Here is a 19,657-nt window from a genome sequence, read left to right on the forward strand (position 1 = left end):
TTATTATTATTATTATTATTATTATTATTATTATTTCTTTTTATTGTTATCTGTGTGTGTGAAATGTGATCAAGCATTACATGAAAAAAAATAACAAAACCTCATAACGAATCTTTTTTTATTTCTTTTCTTTTTTTTTTCTTTTTCTTTTTTTCACGTAACGCATATTCCTGCTCTTCACATTGTGTGTATATTTAGCCTTCTCTGGACTGTGTAGAACCCAGAAGGGCACGCTGGGCTCACCGGCACTACTAACTGTATTGGTAGAAGAGAGACCAAACAGGGATTCAAACAAAGAGCTGGATAGAACGAACAAAACAAAACAAAGAAAACAAAAACAATTACAGAAAATATTACAAGAAGACAAACACTCTATCATTATCACCACCAACAATAACAACAAGGAAGAAGAAAAGATCCCCCAACAAACACTACAATCTATATACACAATCTATATACACAATCTACAAACGAACAAACAAACAAACAAACAAACTCCTGTTTCAATTTACATATTAATTAGCAAATGGAGCAGCGGGTGGGTGAAGTAACACTCGGTGTGAGACTCGCCACGCGGTATGTGCCCAATCAAATTCTCGCCTCCACACTTTCATGGGGTTCACTCCTCGGCGTAACGGAGGTCGCGCGACTGGAGCGGGCCTTCGCCAAACACACCGTCACCCACGATGGAGATCCCGCCCTCACACGGGAGTGGTTTGTGTATGTGCTTATGGGTATTCTCGCAGAGAAACTGCATCGACAACGCAATAGTGCTCTCTCACTGGGGAGTGATAGTAGTAATGGGGGTAGCAGAAGAACCAGCGACAATAATAATGAAAATAATAATAATAATGATAATAATCAAAATGATGATGATGATGATGATGATGATGATAATGATGCTAGTAGTAATAATAGTCTTGGTGATGATCATGATGATGACAAGAAAAAGGAGAAGACGACGACGACAACAACAACAAAGAAGAATACCAATAGCAAAGAAAATAATAATAATAATAATAATAATAATAATAATAATAATAATAATAATAATAATAATAATAATAATAATAATAATAATAATAATAATAATAATAATAATAATAATAATAATAATAATAATAATAATAAAGATCACACCACTACTAATGGTACTGATACTGCCGCAGCAGCGACTAAAACGAACACCAACAATTCTGCCGGTACTCTACATACAACTTCCAATACCTTTCTTACCACACAGGGATCATATGATGATATCACATTACAGGATGAAGTACTATTACAAAAATATAAAGAGGAAATCTTAAAATGGATCAGTTCTTTTTCAGTGCAACTCTCTGTTCATGACCCTCTTTGGGATGTTTGTGAAACAAGTAATGAGGAACTCGCAAGAATAGAAGCATCAGCTTCTAATTCTTTTATGGCTACTATGAGTGCTCATACAAGTCCTACACATAGAAGAAGTAATAAAACAAATAATACCAATTACAAGATGAATAAATATGAAAATGCAGAAGGTAATGAAACCAAAAGACGAGAAAAAGTAAGTACTGTAACTTCTTCCGTTCCCCCTACATTTAAACATCCAGTATCTGTCGTTTCATCTACAGGATTAACTCGTAAAAAAACAATTCAACATGAAATAGTACGTTGGAGTGATCTTACAACAAATTTTGTACGTGACTATGAACATTTTCATCGTTTTGATGAAAAGGAATTATCCTTTACACGCGTACGAACAGAAATGTTTTCAGGAATGACCTCTCCTAAACGTCCCTTCTCTAATAAAGAACGAGGAGGAGGAGTTGCTGGTGGAGTAGGAGGAGGAGGAGGAGGAGGAAGAAGAATAGAAGAAGAAAACTGGTCTAGAGTTTCTCGACAGATGAAAGATGCAGAAGCCGATGCTCTTATGGGAAATGAAATGCATCTTCAATCCGCAGATCACATACTCATCTCATCTCAAACAGGTTGTATTATTACTACTAGTAAAGATGGTATAGTGAAATTATGGGATAGTAGTACAGGTGTTTTTATTCGAAATCTCTATAATGCAGGTACTGCATGGGTTATTGGGATGTTTCTTTTACATGATGATGATTATATCCTTATAGCTACTACGGATAGTCAATTAACAGTATTAGATTTCCCAGAAGGTAATGTTGTTCAAAAGTATGTGGGATGTCGATCTATGTTAGCAGCTTCCCCTACAGTTCCACAGTTATCCGCTCTGCATGTACAAAGATATGGAATTAAACCAGGAGGATGTGGAGCCTATCGTGTCGTTTTACAAAAGGATGAACCACCAGAACAATATCATAGACGTCGACGTGAGGCTCAAAATAATGTATTACCAAAGAATATTCCCGCAAAGCCAGTGGTTGGATTTTTAACACCTACCACCTGTTGGTTTGAGAGTTTCTCTGGTATATTTTTCTTTGGTACTTCTGATGGTAGTGTTGGGGCATTTGATATCGCGGCGGATGTACGTCCAAGTACACTATTAGCCGGACCTAATAACAAACCGGTTCGATTATTATTTTTAATGGAAGCTCATGTAGGAGCTGTGGTGGGAATGTTTTACACATCTTATGCCACTTCTCTCTTTACAGCAGGTGCGGATGGATTTATTTACCGTATTCCACTTGGTCCAACATCAGAACCCACAGGAGAACTTCGTCCAGTGGGTCATAAATCTAAACCGATTCGTCTTATGCAATGGGCATCCCCTTCAAAATGTTTTGTTACAATTCATGTGGATAGACGTGTGGTGATTTGGGTTATTGGACGATATGGAGATCCACTGCATTCTTTTCCTCCTGAAACACAAGAAGTGGTTAGTGCGGCATTACATCCAAAACGACAACGATTGGCTATTATGCTTTCGGATAAAACTATTAAAGTATATGATACTCATGGGAATAAGTCTCTTACCACTATTACACAACCAACGCAAGAGTTAAACTTAACAGCAACAGATGCATCAAAACAGATGATGGAACAGTCGGCTCGTGATTTAGATGGTGTAGTGGCATGGCATCCACATCATTCTTCTCTTATTTGTTGTTTACGGGCAGTCGTTATTTATGAACCGACAAGAAATCATCAAGAAGAAAATTATGATGGTACTTCTATTCCTTCCATTGCATCAGAGAGTAGTTCATCCACTTCTACAGAGATATCTGAGGAACAGAAAAGTAATAATGCTATTCGCATGAGACGTCCATCCATTTCTCCTGGAAGTATGAGACGTATGGATACACATTCTGGTGGAGTTGTTGCTATTGCGGTACATAAACAATTATCTGAACTTTATTCCTTTGATGAAAAGAGTTGGAGAGTATGGGATGTAAATACAGGGGCATTAAAACGACATGTAGATGTTCAACATGCAGTACGATTAGAACACTTACCTATCAAACAAGCAACAATAGCATCTTGTGCATGGACAACAGCATTACAAACACGTCTAATGACTGGTGGTCAAGATAGTTCTCTGCTTACATGGGATCCAGCAACAGGGGCTCCATTAGCGGTAGAAACACTTGTTCAAGATATTACAGAACAATTAGACTCGGATGTATCTCTTATTTCACACCGTAATAAATTAATAGCCTGGAGTGGACGAACTTGTCGAGTGACAACATTTAGTACAGGTAATTTACTTCCAAATGGTGTGGAAGAAAGTAAAAATGTTATCATTCGTATACCTTCATTAACATCTATAACAGCTTGTTGTGTTGTGCGAGATGCATATCTTTGCTTTGGTGCTGGGGATGCACGTATTTATTTTTATAGTATTAGAGGTGGATCACCCACACATGAATGTGCTCTTAGAGAAAAAAATGAAGATGAAAAAGGAGCAGTCGTACAACTTGTATTTTTAAATGAACAAAATCAAAACCTTCTTATTGTTTTTTTAGATACTGGTATTCTCTTTGTTTATTCGTATATTAATCAATCGGTGATCTATCGTATACGTTTAGTTCGTCGTTTTGAATGTCGTATTCGAAAAGTATTATATATTCCTGAAGATGGTCTTACAGTCTATGGAGATTCCATTGGTCGAGTTCGAGCTCTTGATGTTCGTGGTTGTACATCTGTTCAAGTAGACTTTCGTCAAACATTTGTTACTCGATTTACCCTTCAAGGTGCTACAGATGAAATTACATCATTAGATTACTTTACAGCTATTGGAAGACGTCATTTACTTGTTGGTTCACTAGATCGTTGTGTACGTCTCTTTCAATTGGAAGATGGATATAATTGGGGAGCCTCTATGTCTACACATTCCGCCTCACCAGGTTCTATGCGATTTTCACCTATTATCAATGTAACGTTTGTAGGAGTTTTTGGTCGTGATGTATGGGATCTTGAAGATGTAGAGACATTTAGTGAAAGACCTACAGTTATACCTCGTAAGTTGGTAACCAATACCGCAGAAGAAGAGGCATTACTTGAAAATATTGTAAATGCCGATGTACGACCTGATAGTGTTAAGAGTGCTATGGATTCCTTAACAGAAGAAGATGGAAGTTTTGCACGGGCACGATCTCGTAAAGGGGCGAGAGGTCAATCCGCATCTCCGGCTCTACACATGCAAGCAACACCACCACCACCACCACCCGCACCCGCACCATCTGGACGAAATTTCTTCTTAACCGATCTCCAACACATGCATGATGATACAGGTAGACCACACTCCTTATCTTTTATTTCCTCCACTGATAGTGTTAAACAACACTTCCAACAACAGGGATCACCATTACCACCATCTCCATCAGAGGCGGGTGGTGTACTTCTCTCACGCGGTGGGGATCGTCAACTCACCTCCGGTGGTCTTGGACGACGTTTACAAGGACGTACAAAGTTGTGTTCCCTGCAAACCACTTCCTACCCATTACCAAATGCCAGTGAAAACGCCATGGGATTATCACAGGCAGATCCTCTCATTATAAATTCTCCCGCAGAGAGTGCCACTCCACTTCCAAACGCCACAATGGATACATCCGGTGTACAGAAGATACGAACAATGCTGCAGATCATGACTCAACGATTGGAAGCTGTGCAGCCAAAGGGCCACGCCAAAGGGGAATTCCTGCGATTAATGGAACCATTGAAAGAAGGAGATACACTTTTAAGACGCAGTAAGAATCATCGTCATCGCTCTGGAGGGGAGGAATTGCAAATGGCATTGGAGACACGTCGTCAACTCGCTGAGAGAATGGAAGAATATAAAAGAATGAAGGAAATGCGGCGACGGGCAAAGAAAGATTTTCCACCACTCGTCTCGGCAAGATATCATCTTACACCTGTTGTGATTCCCCAACCAACTGCCCTTCGACCAGATCCAATGACGGCACTTGGTCGAGTGTTTGAGACCCCACATGTGGCATTTCCAAGCGAACCCTCCGTAAAGGCAGGTGGGATTATGTAAAGTACAATGAAAAAAAAAAAAGAAAAAATGGAAAATGGAAAAATCCTTTCAAGAAGGATAAATAGAAAAAAGAAAAGAAAAAGAAAGAACACCTCGAGTAAGAGAGTGAGAAAATAGATTGGTGAGGTGAATTATATAGATGTACAGTTTTTTTTTTTTTTTGGAACGTTTTCCTTTTTTTTTTTTTGTTTTTTTTTGTTTTGTTTTTGTTCTTGTTATAAAACTCTTGCAAGTATACTATATGGTTAGTTTTCTTTTGTGTTTCTTCACTGAAATGGTTTCCTTACATGTATATATACTTACATTCTTCTTATTCTTAAAAAATATCTTTTCTCCTGTATCGCTATGTATAACTCGTGAAATCACTTTTCTCTCTCGTTTTTTTCTTTCTTTCTTTCTTTCTTTCTTTCTCTATTTAACTCTCAACATTACTTTTTCACTGCAACTGAAAGGCATTCTCCACCCCTTTCTCCCTCTCCCCTTACTATACAATCATAGTTTATTATTTATTATTTATTATTATTATTATTATTATTATTATTATTATTATTATTATTATTATTATTTATTATTATTTAGTGTAGTGTGAAATGGCGTACCTTGCACAGTCCCCTACCGAGGCGTCATTTCTTAATACCTCTGTCCACACCAAACAGATACCCGAAAACGATGATGATCTCTACCGTAAGGCAGTTGATTTCACAGATGTGGAACGAATTCTTCTCTCCTCAGCAGAGGAAAGTGGGTTTCGCCGTATTACACAAGACACCACCTGTGATATCACTCTCTATAGTCGCCCTGTAGAGAACTGCCCAATTCATCTCATGCGTGCAGAGGCATTTCTACCATGTCCACCAACGCAATTACTGGCCTACTTGGATGTCTCAACAAGACGAGAATGGGATGATCACATTGCAGAATTGCGAAGTGTGCGAACTCTACAACGACCACGTGATTTAATGAAAGGTAATAATAATAATAATAATAATAATAATAATAATAATAATAATAATAATATGGATATCATAGATGTAGTGGAAGGCACTGGACAGAAATTGCGGGTCTTGCAGCCTGGACAAAGGCGAGTAGCATTACATTACATGGCAATACGATCTCCAATCCCTCTTGTACAGAATAGAGATTTTGAAATGGTTGTATCGGAGGAAGTGCGTCGTGATGGAACTGCGTGGTTAAAGGCATTCTCCACTCCACTTGGATATGTGGAGCCATTAGACCCACGACAGTCAAAGTATGTGAGAGCACTAATGCTCTTCTCTGGGGTTCTTGCAAAACCTATAATAGATGCAGAGGGTCAAGAGAGGTGTCGTCTTAGTTATGTGGCTCTAGTACATCCAATGGGACTCATTCCCTCTGTTCTTGTGAATATGGTATTGGGAGCACAGTTAAGTGCATTGAGAAAGTTACAGAAATTCATTACACTGCATCCACTACCTACACTATGTGCAGAATCTGAGACACGTGCTAAGGAAATGAATAACCATGATAAAGCTACTATTAGTGGTAGTGGAACTAGTAATAGTAATAATAGTAATAGTAGTAGTGACAACCATAATAACAAGACCAACAATAACACTATTACTATGGCAAAAGAAAGTAGTGGAAAAAAAAGAGGTCAAGAAACAACTACTGATTTCTCAAAGAAAAGTCGTAGTATCGTAGAAATAGAAAGGGAAGGTAATGGAGACCAAGAGAAGAAGGAGTTAATAGCAACAACGAAAAGAAGAAAAAGAAGGACTGATAAAGTACGGAGACGAATTTCTTCACTAAAAGATGGAATGGTAGATTGGTTATTCTCCAATCTCTAATTGGTAAGTCCAGGATAGTGATTGTGGACATGTCGTGTAAAAATCATTGAGCATGAGTTTATCATGCGTGTACAAGAAGAAACACATACATATAGAGGCATTAACAAAAGAAAAAAAAAATAGAAAGGATCATATATATATATATATATAAGCAAGTATTAGCATCCAATTATGTTTTCTGCTTTCTGCTATTTTTTTATGTTCTCAAATTTATATTTCTTTTTTTTTTGTTGTTGAAATTCTTTCATAACATAAAATAGGGTGAGAGAAGGCGTGCAAACCAATTTACATTCTCATACATACACACGCACACAAACAAACAAACAAAAGAAAAAAAAACAAGAAAAAAAGAAACGTGTATAGATGTTAACGTCATTCTCATGGGTTCCAAAAGGGGGAATGAAGCCTGTCCCGATTCATTCCACAGATACTGTGGATGCAGTTCGAACAAAACTGCGTCGTCAGAACCCTGAATACATAGCGGACGAAGAAGCATTACAAAATGAAGTAGAAAAAAGAGAAGGAGATGAAATCAGCAGCGATGATGAGGTTAGTGGTAGTGGCGGCAACAATATGCTGTTTGGAGGAGGTGCTGATACTATTCTTGAACAGGTGGAATCAGAGGATGAGGATGAAATAAATGATACTAACTTCAAGGAAACAGATCTCGTATTTGTAACGGCATCAGCAGACTCACCACAACCTCGTTTGGAGCTTTATGTTTATGATGAACCAGAAGATGCCATGTATGTTCATCATGATATGGAAATTGCTGCATTCCCTCTCAGTACGGCGTGGCTCACAGATGGGACCATGTCACTTTGCGCTGTTGGAACTATGAGACCTTTTGTGGAAGTATGGAATCTTGATGTGATTGATGCAGTAGAACCAGCGTGTTTATTGGGAGGATGTGTGAAGTGGGAAGACAATTACCGTAAGAGTGTGAAGAGCCGTATGTTAAAGGAAGATTCACACAAGGATGCGGTACTCTCTGTGCGATGGAATACCTGCGCCCAACACATTCTGGTCTCTGGCAGTGCTGATTGCAGTATTAAACTCTGGGATCTCAACAACTCCACTTGTATTGGCACCTACACGGAGCCTGAAAAGGTACAGAGTCTTGACTGGCATCGTGAAGAAGCCAATCTTCTTCTCTCCGGTGGCTTTGATGCCATGATGGTTTTACGGGATTGTCGTAGTCCTAATGAGGCCGCATTGCGATTCCCAACAGGTGCAGTTGTCGAACACGTGGAGTTCGCCCCACACGGTGGCCGTACTTTATACACATCCACAAATAATGGCGGATTTATGGCGTTTGAGGCCCGTATGAATGCCCAACCACTCTGGCAGTTAAACATACATGAGGCCGACACCACCTTCTCTGCCTCTCCTCACGTTGCCGGTTTACTCGCCACGGGTGGAAAGGACGGGTCAATTACATTATGGGATGCAAGGGATCTCGCACAACCACCAAAGCAAATTATCTCACGTTCATATAATACAGGTGCTGTGATGTCCTTGGCATTTCACCCCAACTCACCGCATATTCTTGGAGCCTGTGGTAGTAAGGGCGAACCACTTGTGTACACCACAACAAATGATCTTCGGGATACATTCCGTTGATAGTAAAAAAAAAAGAAGGAAAAGAAAAAAAAAGAAGAAAAAAGATAAGGTCTGTGTTAGTCATCAGTACCTTAAGGTCTCCACGATTAAAAGGGAGAAATAAGAAAAAAGAGAGAGGTTAATCTACTTTTTTTCTTTTTTCTCATTCTAAAACAAGAGTATATAGGCATTAAACTCAATGCAACTCAGTAATGTTACCTTTGTATAACAATCTCAAACCTTCCATGCGGTAGAAAAGTTCTACCGGTCTCTCTTTTCCTTCTATTTATCTCTTTCCACCTCTTTCTCTCTCTCTCTTTCTTTCTTTCTACCTTTGTTACAGATTCAAAAAGCACTCTACCACACTACTCTCTAAAAGACTAAAATAATGAGGATCTTCAAGGATATTCTGACAAACGCCGAGGTTGTTTGCGATAACGACAAGCCCATGCAGGAGGAAGGCGACATTGTGTACGTTGTGAAGGGCCGCTATATTGAGATTGGTGGTGAGGACTACGGTATCTCCGCTAACGTGGATGAGGACGCTGGTGAGGGTGCCACTGGTGATGTGGATGACTCCAAGCAGCGCGTCATCGATATTGTGTACAACAACCGCTACACCGAGACAAACTACGATAAGGCCTCCTACATGGCCCACATCCGCGGTTACATGAAGCAGCTGCTGGATAAGATTGAGAGCGATGAGGATAAGAAGGCCTTCCAGACCAACGCTGCTGCCTTTGTGAAGAAGGTTGTGAAGGAGATTGATGAATACCAGTTCTTCATCCCTGAGGGTAATGAGGAAGATCCCGATAATGGCATGATCGTTCTGTGCCGCTGGGAGGGTGAAGAGCCCTCTTTCTACTACTGGAAGGATGGTCTCAAGGGTGAGCGTGTGTAGGAGCCTTTCTTTTTTAAGAAGGGGAAAAAGAAAAGAAAAATGAAAATAATGATTAATTGAAGGAGTGGATGTGAATAAGTACTACAAAACATAAAAAAGAGAAGAACGAAAGACAAATAAAGTAATTCTTTTTCTCTCTTATCTCCATCCCCTGCCCTTTTCCCTACCTTGGTGTCTGAGTATGTTGATTTCCTTGTCGTTCCTCAAATTTCTCATTTTTTATTTTTCTTTCGTCACAATATACATGGTGAAGGAAGAGAAAAATAACGAGTAAAGGGGAGGGCGACATAAGGGGAAAAATCGACAGCTCACGATACAATAAGGACGAAATAAGTAATCAAGCCAAGAAAAGGCAGTAATACTTAATATCCACACATAATAAACCATGTGTGGATATTAATAATTGGAAAATGGAAAAAAAATTAATATACTTAAGGGTAAAATCTGCCTCTGTTTTGGGTGTATCTCTCTCTCTCTCTGTGTCTCTATTCCTCTATCTATATACACATGCCTATATCCTTCCTTCTCTCTCTTTCTCTTTCTCTCTCTCTTTCTACCTTTGTTACAGATTCAAAAAGCACTCTACCACACCACTCTCTAAAAGACTAAAAGAATGAAGATCTTCAAGGATATTCTGACAAACGCCGAGGTTGTTTGCGATAACGACAAGCCCATGCAGGAGGAAGGCGACATTGTGTACGTTGTGAAGGGCCGCTATATTGAGATTGGTGGTGAGGACTACGGTATCTCCGCTAACGTGGATGAGGACGCTGGTGAGGGTGCCACTGGTGATGTGGATGACTCCAAGCAGCGCGTCATCGATATTGTGTACAACAACCGCTACACCGAGACAAACTACGATAAGGCCTCCTACATGGCCCACATCCGCGGTTACATGAAGCAGCTGCTGGATAAGATTGAGAGCGATGAGGATAAGAAGGCCTTCCAGACCAACGCTGCTGCCTTTGTGAAGAAGGTCGTGAAGGATATTGATGAATACCAGTTCTTCATCCCTGAGGGTAATGAGGAAGATCCCGATAATGGCATGATCGTTCTCTGCAGGTGGGAGGGTGAAGAGCCCTCTTTCTACTACTGGAAGGATGGTCTCAAGGGTGAGCGTGTGTAGGAGCCTTTCTTTTTTAAGAAGGGGAAAAAGAAAAGAAAAATGAAAATAATGAGTGAATGAAAGAGTTTGATCATAAAAAAAAAAAAAAAAAAGAAAAAAAAAGAAAGAAATAAAAAATAATTATATGTGCTTTGGTAATAATAAAATATTATAACGTGTGCTTTTCTATATTTGTGAAAGTCTCTGAGAAAGAAAGAGGGAAAGAAAGAGATGGTCAGATACTAGAGCACCATAAGTGAGTTAAACGGGGAGATGGGAAAAGAGACTTTTGCTGTGTGGAAGGTGTGGCACACTTACAGTGAAGGAAAGGAAGAAAGGTGTAGTATGTACAATACATCAAAAAAAATTTGAGATCAAGAAGCAATTTTGCTGAAGCTTTACTGGATGGGTGACAAGATGTTGCTTTGTAGAGGGTAATTCATCTCAACCTTTCAATATGTGTCTCCCACTTTTTACCACTTTTTGGGAGCTTCTTTCGCTGCCGCAGCTGCGTGTATGAATTTTTTTTTTGCAGTTCACATAAAAGAAGGCATGAGTTTATGTTATGCGCTTTTTTTCTTGTGGAGGGTGTGTGGGAAAACTGTCACGATGTTTTTTTTTTTTCGCTTTAAGTGATAGAGTTTTTTTTTTTTTTTTTGTGGGGTGGGATTTTCACTCTTTTTAATTTTTCTCTGTATTACACACATACACACTCTTTTTGGTTCTACGTTTTCTGTTTTTCTTCTTTTTTTTCTATTGGATATATATGTAGGCTACCATCCCGTAGCTGTTGAAAATAGACACAGTATATATATATATATATATATATATATATATATATATATATGGATAATGCCTGCTGGTGAACACCGGCCCAATGAGGAACTTGCCCGTTATATAGAGTCTAGATGGTCAAACCGCTTTTCCGTGTTTTGCAATGCCCTTCGACAGTATCCATTGCCTATCACCAGTGGAGCTGCAGCCACTGTGCTGCATGGCAGTTCACCAGATGTCCTTCAGGCAGTGGATGCATACTGTTGCTCAACCCAATCTCAACAAGGAGAACAACAAGAGAGTTCTGAGTGGAATGAGAGTGAATTGGATTTATTTCCACGCCCTGATACTATGAAATCCGCTAATTCTACCATGACGACAATGATGATGGTTTGTTCCCCGTTTCGTTTCTTTAAAGCCAGACGACTAGAAGAAGAGAATGAGAATCTATCGCTTTGGCCTAATGAAACAGGAAAAGTAGTTCCTAATACAGAAACTTTCACTAATAGTAATAATGAAAATGACATTTTATTTTCACTTTTAGATGCATCGAGTCAGTTACATGGAAATGGTCATATGAGGAGTAAGTCCTCATCATTGGTTCCTCGCTCCAGTAATAATGAGCAACAAGAACGATCAGCTGAGGCAAAATTAAGTGTGAAAGAACTACAGGCAATATGTGCTTCAAAAGGTCTTTTAACACGTGGGACAAAGAAAGAACTTATTGCTAGAATACATCAACACAATGCCTTAAAAGACTCTGGTGCCTTATCTGAGCAACAGAAAGTTGTGGTTGTTGAGAAACCACATCCACAAGAAGAACATAATGTAGTGACGATGAGTGGAAATATTGCGGCTACATCACCTAAACGAGTTGCGTTAACAAATGAAGAATTGCTTGAACATTCACAACGTCTGCGTACACCATTCCGCTCCCCATCAACATCTCAACATTCTCCACACCGCTCAGCAGAACCAGTACCCAAGATTCATAGACTTCTTGCAACCCCACAAGAGTACGTTGCTGCATTGATAAAACAGAACCGTCAGGGTGGTGGTGGTGGTGGTGGTAATAATAATAGTCGTAGTGCTGCTGCTGCGACTTCTACCACAGAAGAGACCACTCGTTGGCCGTGGCGAATTCTCGTAGACAATCGTGAACGTATTCGTGGGGCTCATGAGCATGTCATTAAAGCCTTTGATTCAGCTTCTGTTCCCACAGTATCATGTACATTGCCATGTGGAGATTTTATGATTGGAATTGATGTTCCTGCTGGATATTCAGCAAGAAGAGATTATTTACAAACCATGGAGGGAGATGATAGTATCTCTAGACTACACTTATCCTCTGATGTGGGTGTAAATACCCCTGCGCAGAGTCTTTTTTCCATTGTAGTGGAACGTAAAACCACCAAAGATCTCTGTGCAAGTATTGCGAGTTCACGCTACTATGAGCAGCGACGTATTCTCTCTGCATCTCCATTTCGATCTGTGGTGTGGGTGGTGGAGGGAAGTATTGAATCCCTGCGGCCTGATGAACAGCGACGTGTGCTGTCGGCATGTGCATCCCTCGCCACAGTGCCGAACTTCCGCGTTGTGCGTACCCGTCATTTGGCTGAAACTATTGTCTGGTTACGACATCTCAGTATGGCTCACATCTCATCATTAGCGAAGGTAACAACAACAACAACAAGAGGAAGAGGAGAAATAAACAGTATATCATCATCATCATCATCATCGCTATTGGCGGACTGCGCAGCATGTATGGAGCATACAGAGAAACTACGACGTGCCCTTAGAGCACGCACTACTTTTCCACGTGTGTTGATGTGTGTTCGCGGCTGCTCCACCGCACTGGCAACACAACTAGCATCCAAGTACGGCTCACTTCTACAGTTGTGGAGACGGCTTAGGGATTACGGTAGAGAGGCATGTGACGCGGATGAGGATATACGTCGCCTTAGTAGCACGCAGAAGGACGTGTACGTGCGGCTTACGGAGTTTCTCTTGGCAGAAGAGTATTGCTGATTTGTGCAGTGTGGGGAAGGAGGGATAATCAAAAAAAAAAAAAAAAGAAAAAATCACTTCTCTATACATGTTACTTTCTGAAAGAATAGCTCTGCAGCGTATGTGTTTCTTTCTTTCTTTCTCTCTCTCTCTCTCTCTCTCTCTCTCTCTGGCCAACTCTTCCTTGTCATGATCTCTTCTCTTTGACTTTTTCTTTATTTGCTTTACACAAGGCACGCCAAACCAACAAGAATAACCAACGAGAATCATTATTATTATTATTATTATTATTATTATTATTATTAGGGAATTTCAATGATATCTCGCAAGGGACTTGCAATTGCAGCCGTCACGCTGCTGGCGCTCTTCGTCGTCGTGATGCCAAGCCCAGTTTCCGCGCAAGATTCCCTCGAATGCGAAAAGGTCTGGAAAGGACCCAGCGCTAAGAATAGCATGGTGGATTGTGTGAAAAATTCGGATCGCATCAAGGATCAATTAACCCTTGCATTGCCCTTTTTTAACATACTGCTCCTTGTTGTAATCTTACTTGGATTCCCTATTTCCATTGTGATAATGTTTCTTTTCACTAATATTTTTGAAGCTACCATTAAAAAAATTACATTAAATTCCCCTCTCCTTCTCTGGATGTGGATAACGTACACCGTGTTGTGGGGTTGTTGTATGTTGATTCTTGTGGTTAGTGGCGCCAAGACGCTGATAAAATATTCTCCATCTATTTTTGAGAAAACATTGGAGGGACCTTTGGTTTATTTCAATGAAACAGCAGAAAGAATTATTGATTTTACATCCAATTGGTCTACGGGTGAGCGTGTGCCGTTAAGTTCTTTTGAAGCAACTATAGCCCCTCTAACCAAGGTTCAGACTCAAGTTAAAACGTATACAGACTTGTATGAAAAGAATTTTCTCGGATACGTAGACAAACTTGCGTCTGTTTCCTATTCTATTAGTTCAATTGGTTTTGTGATTATATTATCTTTACTTCCTCTTGCTTTTTTTCGATTTTCTAATTTATACATATTACTTGGTGCCTCTTGTGTGTACTGGATCTTTGGGATTTTGTTTGCAGTCTTCGGTCTTTCTATGAGTGTACTGAGTGTCTATCTCTCGGCTGGCTGTGGTGAAGTGGAGCTGCACCATCAAAGAAAACCAGGTGTATTTCAGTGGTATCTTATCCCACTCTGTCAATCAATGTTTAGCATGGATAGCATCCGTGAGCAGGTGCGGAGGGCTGAATTTCAGTATTCCAGAGACGGCTGTAATAAACTCTTGAGGGCCTGTGATGATAATGATCCAGATCTTACTAAAGGACCACCTGAACCTACAAATGCTTCTGCACCTGCTCCTGCTCCTGCAGCGGCACCTGCACCTGCACCTGCATCTCCAAATAATACTTCCCGAAAACCGTTAGCTGTTAAGGCAAGCAAAGTTAAACTTCGCAGCCCTTATTCAGAGAGTGGAGGTACTATTACGAGAGACAAACTTCAACTTAACCTTGGTGGTGGTGGTGGTGGCGGTGGTGGTGGTAAGGGTGGTAATACATTGGCTAATGCCCTTGCTAACGCTATTGCCACCTCTAGAAAGACTGGTAGTTCTACTGTTAAACTGAAGCTACCTAAAGCATTTGATAAATTTAAAATATATAAAGGATTGGGCTCTAAGGAAATAACGAAAAAACTGCAAGATGCTTTGCAACGAGGGTATGATATTAATACCATTACAAGTATTGCTGCTAGACCTTTTAAGTGTGGTAAGAATATCACATCAAGCGATCAATGCACAGATTTCGACACAATGGCTGACGTGCTTATCGCAACCACTGTTAAGAAGGTCACATCACTTTGTCCAAAAGAGGGTGTGATTTGTAATCTTACCGAGTGTGCTTCACACTGCAGAAACGAAGAATTCAGGGCAATTTCAAAGAGAATGTTAGACGCAGCATTAATGGCACGTAATGCAAGTATTGCTGTGTCGTACGTCAAGCCTCTCTTGGAATGTAACTTCGTTGTCGACAAGTTTTCAGTTGCTCTTACGAACTGCAATGAACTGAGGAGAGGGGCTTTTTTGCTCGGCATGGGATTCTTTGTTGGTGGACTGATGTTTGGTCTTGCCATCTACATCATCATTCAAGGTTCCTATCTGTGGAAACTGCCAATTGAAAAGGGGGATGACACACATTCCAAAGGAATCAGTGATACTCATACAAGCAGTATTGACACTTTACCCAGCGATCCATCTCCCCAGGGAATTGAAAATAAGATTGATACAGAGCCTATGGAAACGAGTGATATTCGTACAGGCAGTATTGACACTCTAGCGAGCATCCCATCACCCCACGAAACTAAAAAAAAGGTTAACACTGAACCCATGGAAATGAGTGGTATTCGTGTGGGCAGTATCAACACTTCATCCGGTGTCCAATCTCCCCAAGCAATTAAAAAGCAGGTTGATAAAAAGCCCATGGAAATGAGTGGTATTCGTGTGGGCAGTATCAACACTCCATCCGGTGTTCAATCTCCTCAAGCAATTAAAAAGCAGGTTGATAAAAAGCCTATGGAAATGAGTGATATTCGTGTGGACAGTATCGATACTCCATCCGGTGTCCAATCTCCTCAAGCAATTAAAAAGCAGAGTGATAAAAAGCCTATGGAAATGAGTGGTATTCGTGTGGGCAGTATCAACACTCCATCCGATGTCCAATCTCCTCAAGCAATTAAAAACCAGGTTGATAAAAAGCCTATGGAAATGAGTGATATTCGTGTGGACAGTATCGATACTCCATCCGGTGTCCAATCTCCCCACGCAGCTCACGAACCAGAAGAAGAAAATGAAGACTGTGCTCAATGGTACTAATTTTTTTTCATAATCTTTCCAATGTTTTTGATGGCGATAGAAACTGCCTTTGGGAGGGAGGGGGTGAGGGTAAAGGGGGAGGCGGTTGAAAAAAGGAACACCATCAATATTTATTGCTTTTGTTCTTAACACGTATATGCAAACATAAAAAAATATTCATTCGTATCCAGCTTGATGTAGAAAGTATTTTAAAAAGGGGGGAGAGAATAAGACTACGGGACAATTGTGTTACCAAAGGCTTATTTATGAGTGTCTTTCTTGCCTAAAGTCGTTCTTTTTGTAGTTAATTTCATATTGCTGATTTATTATCCTTTTTTTTCTTTTTTTTTCAATATATACTTGGAAACAGTTTTGCCTTAATACATTGCCTTTAACTGATTTTTTCTTGCATCGAAGGGTTTATTCCCACGTATGAACCTTACACATGTATCGACCTGGAATTCCGGGAACCCGTCTGTTTTGTTCAACATTTTTGTTATTCCTGACAGTGGTACCTCAGGTTTGCTCTGTCTGTTTACTAAATTTCTGTCGTAGTGTTCTCCATTACTGCTGTTGATGTAGCTCCATCATGAAAGGGTAATATCGGTAGAAGTGGTACAGACACTGTAACCCCTGAGCAGTACTCAAAAGGAAATGCATGTGAACTGAAGAAGTTACTTGACAGCCAAAGGAGTCCCTCTGGCATGTTTGTACGTATGTATTTCTCTCTCTCTCTCTCTCTGGCCAACTCTTCCTTGTCATGATCTCTTCTCTTTGACTTTTTCTTTATTTTCTTTACACAAGGCACGCCAAACCAACAAGAATAACCAACGAGAATCGTCATTATTATTATTATTATTATTAAGGAATGTCAATGATATCTCGCAAGGGACTTGCAATTGCAGCCGTCACGCTGCTGGCGCTGTTCGTCGTTGTGATGCCAAGCCCAGTTTCCGCACGTGATTCCCTCGAATGTGAAAAGGTCTGGACGGGGCCAAGCAGCACAAATGATGTATTTGCTTGTTTGTCCGATGTAAATCGTATCAAGGCCCAGTGGCGCTACTATGTGTTTCCGGCCATCAGTGCTCTGCTTTTTCTTGTAATTTTGATAACTTTCCCCATTGTCTTTCTGTGTGTGTGCTGTTGCCGTTGCTGTTCTTGTTGTAAGCGACGCGATGCGCACGTCACAGCGAATTCCCGCTGCTTTCTCTGGATGTGGATAGCGTACGCCATACTGTGGTGTTGTGGTATGGGCATACTCGTTATCTATGGTGCCCAACTTGTTGCGATTGCACTTCCTGCCGTGTTTGACGATACAATGGATGGACCACTGAAGTACTTCAATTACACAGCAGACAAGCTCATTGATTTCACGTCTAACTGGTCTACAGGTGAGCGTAAACCATTGGCTGGTATCGACCTGGATACTGAGGTTTTCGCTAACATCAGCAATACGGTTGCAGATTATCTAACAGATATCAGAGACATGATCTCCGGGTACTTGAAATGGGTACCAATTGTCTCGTACTGCATAGGTGGGGTGGGTGTTGTTCTGATGTTCCTCATGATATTCCTTGCCTGCTGTCGCTGCTGCGTCCCATGCCTGCCAATGGGCTTATCTTGTGTATACTGGATCTTTGGAGTTGTGTACTCACTTCTTGGTTTTGCTGCTATTCTACTTGCATACGTGGCTACTGTTGGCTGTGGTGAAATTGAATTGCAGTACAACCGAGAACCAGGTGTGCTTCAGTGGTTTCTTGTGCCTTATTGTCAAGAAACGTTTGACTTCTCAACCATTAACACTGCCGTTCGTGATGCGGAGAAGCTTCTTTCCGAGCAATCCTGCAATGCCCTACTGCATCTATGTGATGATTCCCCATCGCCCCTTACCCGGCCTCTCACCTGTGGTAAAGGCATCACTTCCCCCAATGATTGTCCAGATATTGGCACCATGGCAGCTGTATTGGAAGACACTTATGTGAAGGCCGGTACCACAGCATGCCCTGACAAAGACAAACCATGTTCGCTGATAGAATGCGCGGTCAATTGTACTATTGAAGAAGTGAGGACAATTGCAAGCGGATTGCTCTCTTTTGCTACAGTGGCAAGTAATGCAAGTATTGCTGTCTCGTACGCCAGGCCTTTGTTGGAATGCAATTTTGTGGTGGATCGGCTGCTAAGTGCCATGGATTCCTGTAATGATCTCAAGATAGGGTCTTTGATGCTTGGTACGGGATTCTTTCTTGGTGGATTAATGTTCGGTCTTGCCATCTACATTATGTTCCGCGGTTCCTGTGTGTGGAGAAAGCCAAAGGGTGCGAAATAAAGGAAGATTGTTGAGTAATTGGTATGAATGTAGAATATCCGTTATTAAACAAATATACACTTTTTCTTTTTGTTTTTTTTTTTTTGCCAATGATTTTTTCTGGTGTGAGTTTCTTTTCTCGCATCTTCGATTTCCCCGCGTGACCCCGATGTTTATTTTCACCGCCTCACCACACATGTACACACGTATAACAGTGAGAGAAAAAGACAACAACGATAAGGAAAAGGAAGAGAGAGAAAAAAAAAAATCCATTTGAAGAAAAAAGGAGAAAAAAAAGAATGGTACGAATAAATATGTAGTAGTAGTGTGTGGTAGTGGGGGATCGAATGCACCTTATGGCAAATGGTTCCGTATATTACCTCTCCCTTTATCTTTTTATTTCTTTATATAACTGAAAATCTTTATACTATTGGTTCCATATACCCTCAATTATACTGTTTTTTTTTTTTTTTTTCTTTTCACTGAGCAATGTTCATTTCCAGTATGTTTTTTTGTGGGGGTGGGTAGGTTTTTTTTGGTTTTTATACAATCATTTCCAGTTTTGAAAAAAAAAAAAAAAAAACTGGAAGGGTATAAAGGGTAAAGAGTTATATAACACTTCTGTGAGGGGCAATTCTCCCACATGGATAAGTGTGGTACCTCAGGTTTGCTCTGTCTGTTTACTAAATTTCTGTCGTACTGTTCTCCATTACTGCTGTTGATGTAGCTCCATCATGAAAGGGTAATATCGGTAGAAGTGGTACAGACACTGTAATCCCTGAGCAGTACTCAAAAGGAAATGCATGTGAACTGAAGAAGTTACTTGACGGGCAGAGGAGTCCCTCTGGCA

General features: G+C 40.4%; 8 protein-coding genes across 8 annotated transcripts; all 8 read left to right on the forward strand.

The window, feature by feature from the left end:
• Nucleotides 1-526: 526 nt before the first annotated feature.
• Nucleotides 527-5,437, forward strand: TM35_000152070 (uncharacterized protein; the record flags this gene model as incomplete). The annotated part of the gene is made up of 1 exon (XM_029025859.1): nucleotides 527-5,437. One exon carries the CDS (start codon nucleotides 527-529, stop codon nucleotides 5,435-5,437), a length of 4,911 nt encoding a protein of 1,636 aa, XP_028882842.1.
• A 590-nt stretch (nucleotides 5,438-6,027) lies between these two features.
• Nucleotides 6,028-7,263, forward strand: TM35_000152080 (uncharacterized protein; the record flags this gene model as incomplete). The annotated part of the gene is made up of 1 exon (XM_029025860.1): nucleotides 6,028-7,263. One exon carries the CDS (start codon nucleotides 6,028-6,030, stop codon nucleotides 7,261-7,263), a length of 1,236 nt encoding a protein of 411 aa, XP_028882843.1.
• A 363-nt stretch (nucleotides 7,264-7,626) lies between these two features.
• TM35_000152090 (uncharacterized protein) lies at nucleotides 7,627-8,886 on the forward strand (the record flags this gene model as incomplete). Its single annotated transcript, XM_029025861.1, has 1 exon — nucleotides 7,627-8,886. The coding sequence occupies one exon, from the start codon at nucleotides 7,627-7,629 to the stop codon at nucleotides 8,884-8,886; it is 1,260 nt and encodes a 419-aa protein (XP_028882844.1).
• Nucleotides 8,887-9,253: 367 nt separating this feature from the next.
• Nucleotides 9,254-9,766, forward strand: TM35_000152100 (translationally controlled tumor protein (TCTP); the record flags this gene model as incomplete). Its single annotated transcript, XM_029025862.1, has 1 exon — nucleotides 9,254-9,766. One exon carries the CDS (start codon nucleotides 9,254-9,256, stop codon nucleotides 9,764-9,766), a length of 513 nt encoding a protein of 170 aa, XP_028882845.1.
• Nucleotides 9,767-10,379: 613 nt separating this feature from the next.
• Nucleotides 10,380-10,892, forward strand: TM35_000152110 (putative mitochondrial translationally controlled tumor protein (TCTP); the record flags this gene model as incomplete). Its single annotated transcript, XM_029025863.1, has 1 exon — nucleotides 10,380-10,892. One exon carries the CDS (start codon nucleotides 10,380-10,382, stop codon nucleotides 10,890-10,892), a length of 513 nt encoding a protein of 170 aa, XP_028882846.1.
• An 831-nt stretch (nucleotides 10,893-11,723) lies between these two features.
• TM35_000152120 (DNA repair protein) lies at nucleotides 11,724-13,673 on the forward strand (the record flags this gene model as incomplete). Its single annotated transcript, XM_029025864.1, has 1 exon — nucleotides 11,724-13,673. The coding sequence occupies one exon, from the start codon at nucleotides 11,724-11,726 to the stop codon at nucleotides 13,671-13,673; it is 1,950 nt and encodes a 649-aa protein (XP_028882847.1).
• A 294-nt stretch (nucleotides 13,674-13,967) lies between these two features.
• Nucleotides 13,968-16,523, forward strand: TM35_000152130 (uncharacterized protein; the record flags this gene model as incomplete). The annotated part of the gene is made up of 1 exon (XM_029025865.1): nucleotides 13,968-16,523. The coding sequence occupies one exon, from the start codon at nucleotides 13,968-13,970 to the stop codon at nucleotides 16,521-16,523; it is 2,556 nt and encodes an 851-aa protein (XP_028882848.1).
• An 847-nt stretch (nucleotides 16,524-17,370) lies between these two features.
• TM35_000152140 (uncharacterized protein) lies at nucleotides 17,371-18,828 on the forward strand (the record flags this gene model as incomplete). The annotated part of the gene is made up of 1 exon (XM_029025866.1): nucleotides 17,371-18,828. The coding sequence occupies one exon, from the start codon at nucleotides 17,371-17,373 to the stop codon at nucleotides 18,826-18,828; it is 1,458 nt and encodes a 485-aa protein (XP_028882849.1).
• Nucleotides 18,829-19,657: the final 829 nt, after the last annotated feature.

The sequence above is a fragment of the Trypanosoma theileri genome, assembly GCF_002087225.1.
Source record: "Trypanosoma theileri isolate Edinburgh chromosome Unknown TM35_Tth_15_V1, whole genome shotgun sequence".
Lineage (NCBI taxonomy): Eukaryota > Euglenozoa > Kinetoplastea > Trypanosomatida > Trypanosomatidae > Trypanosoma > Trypanosoma theileri.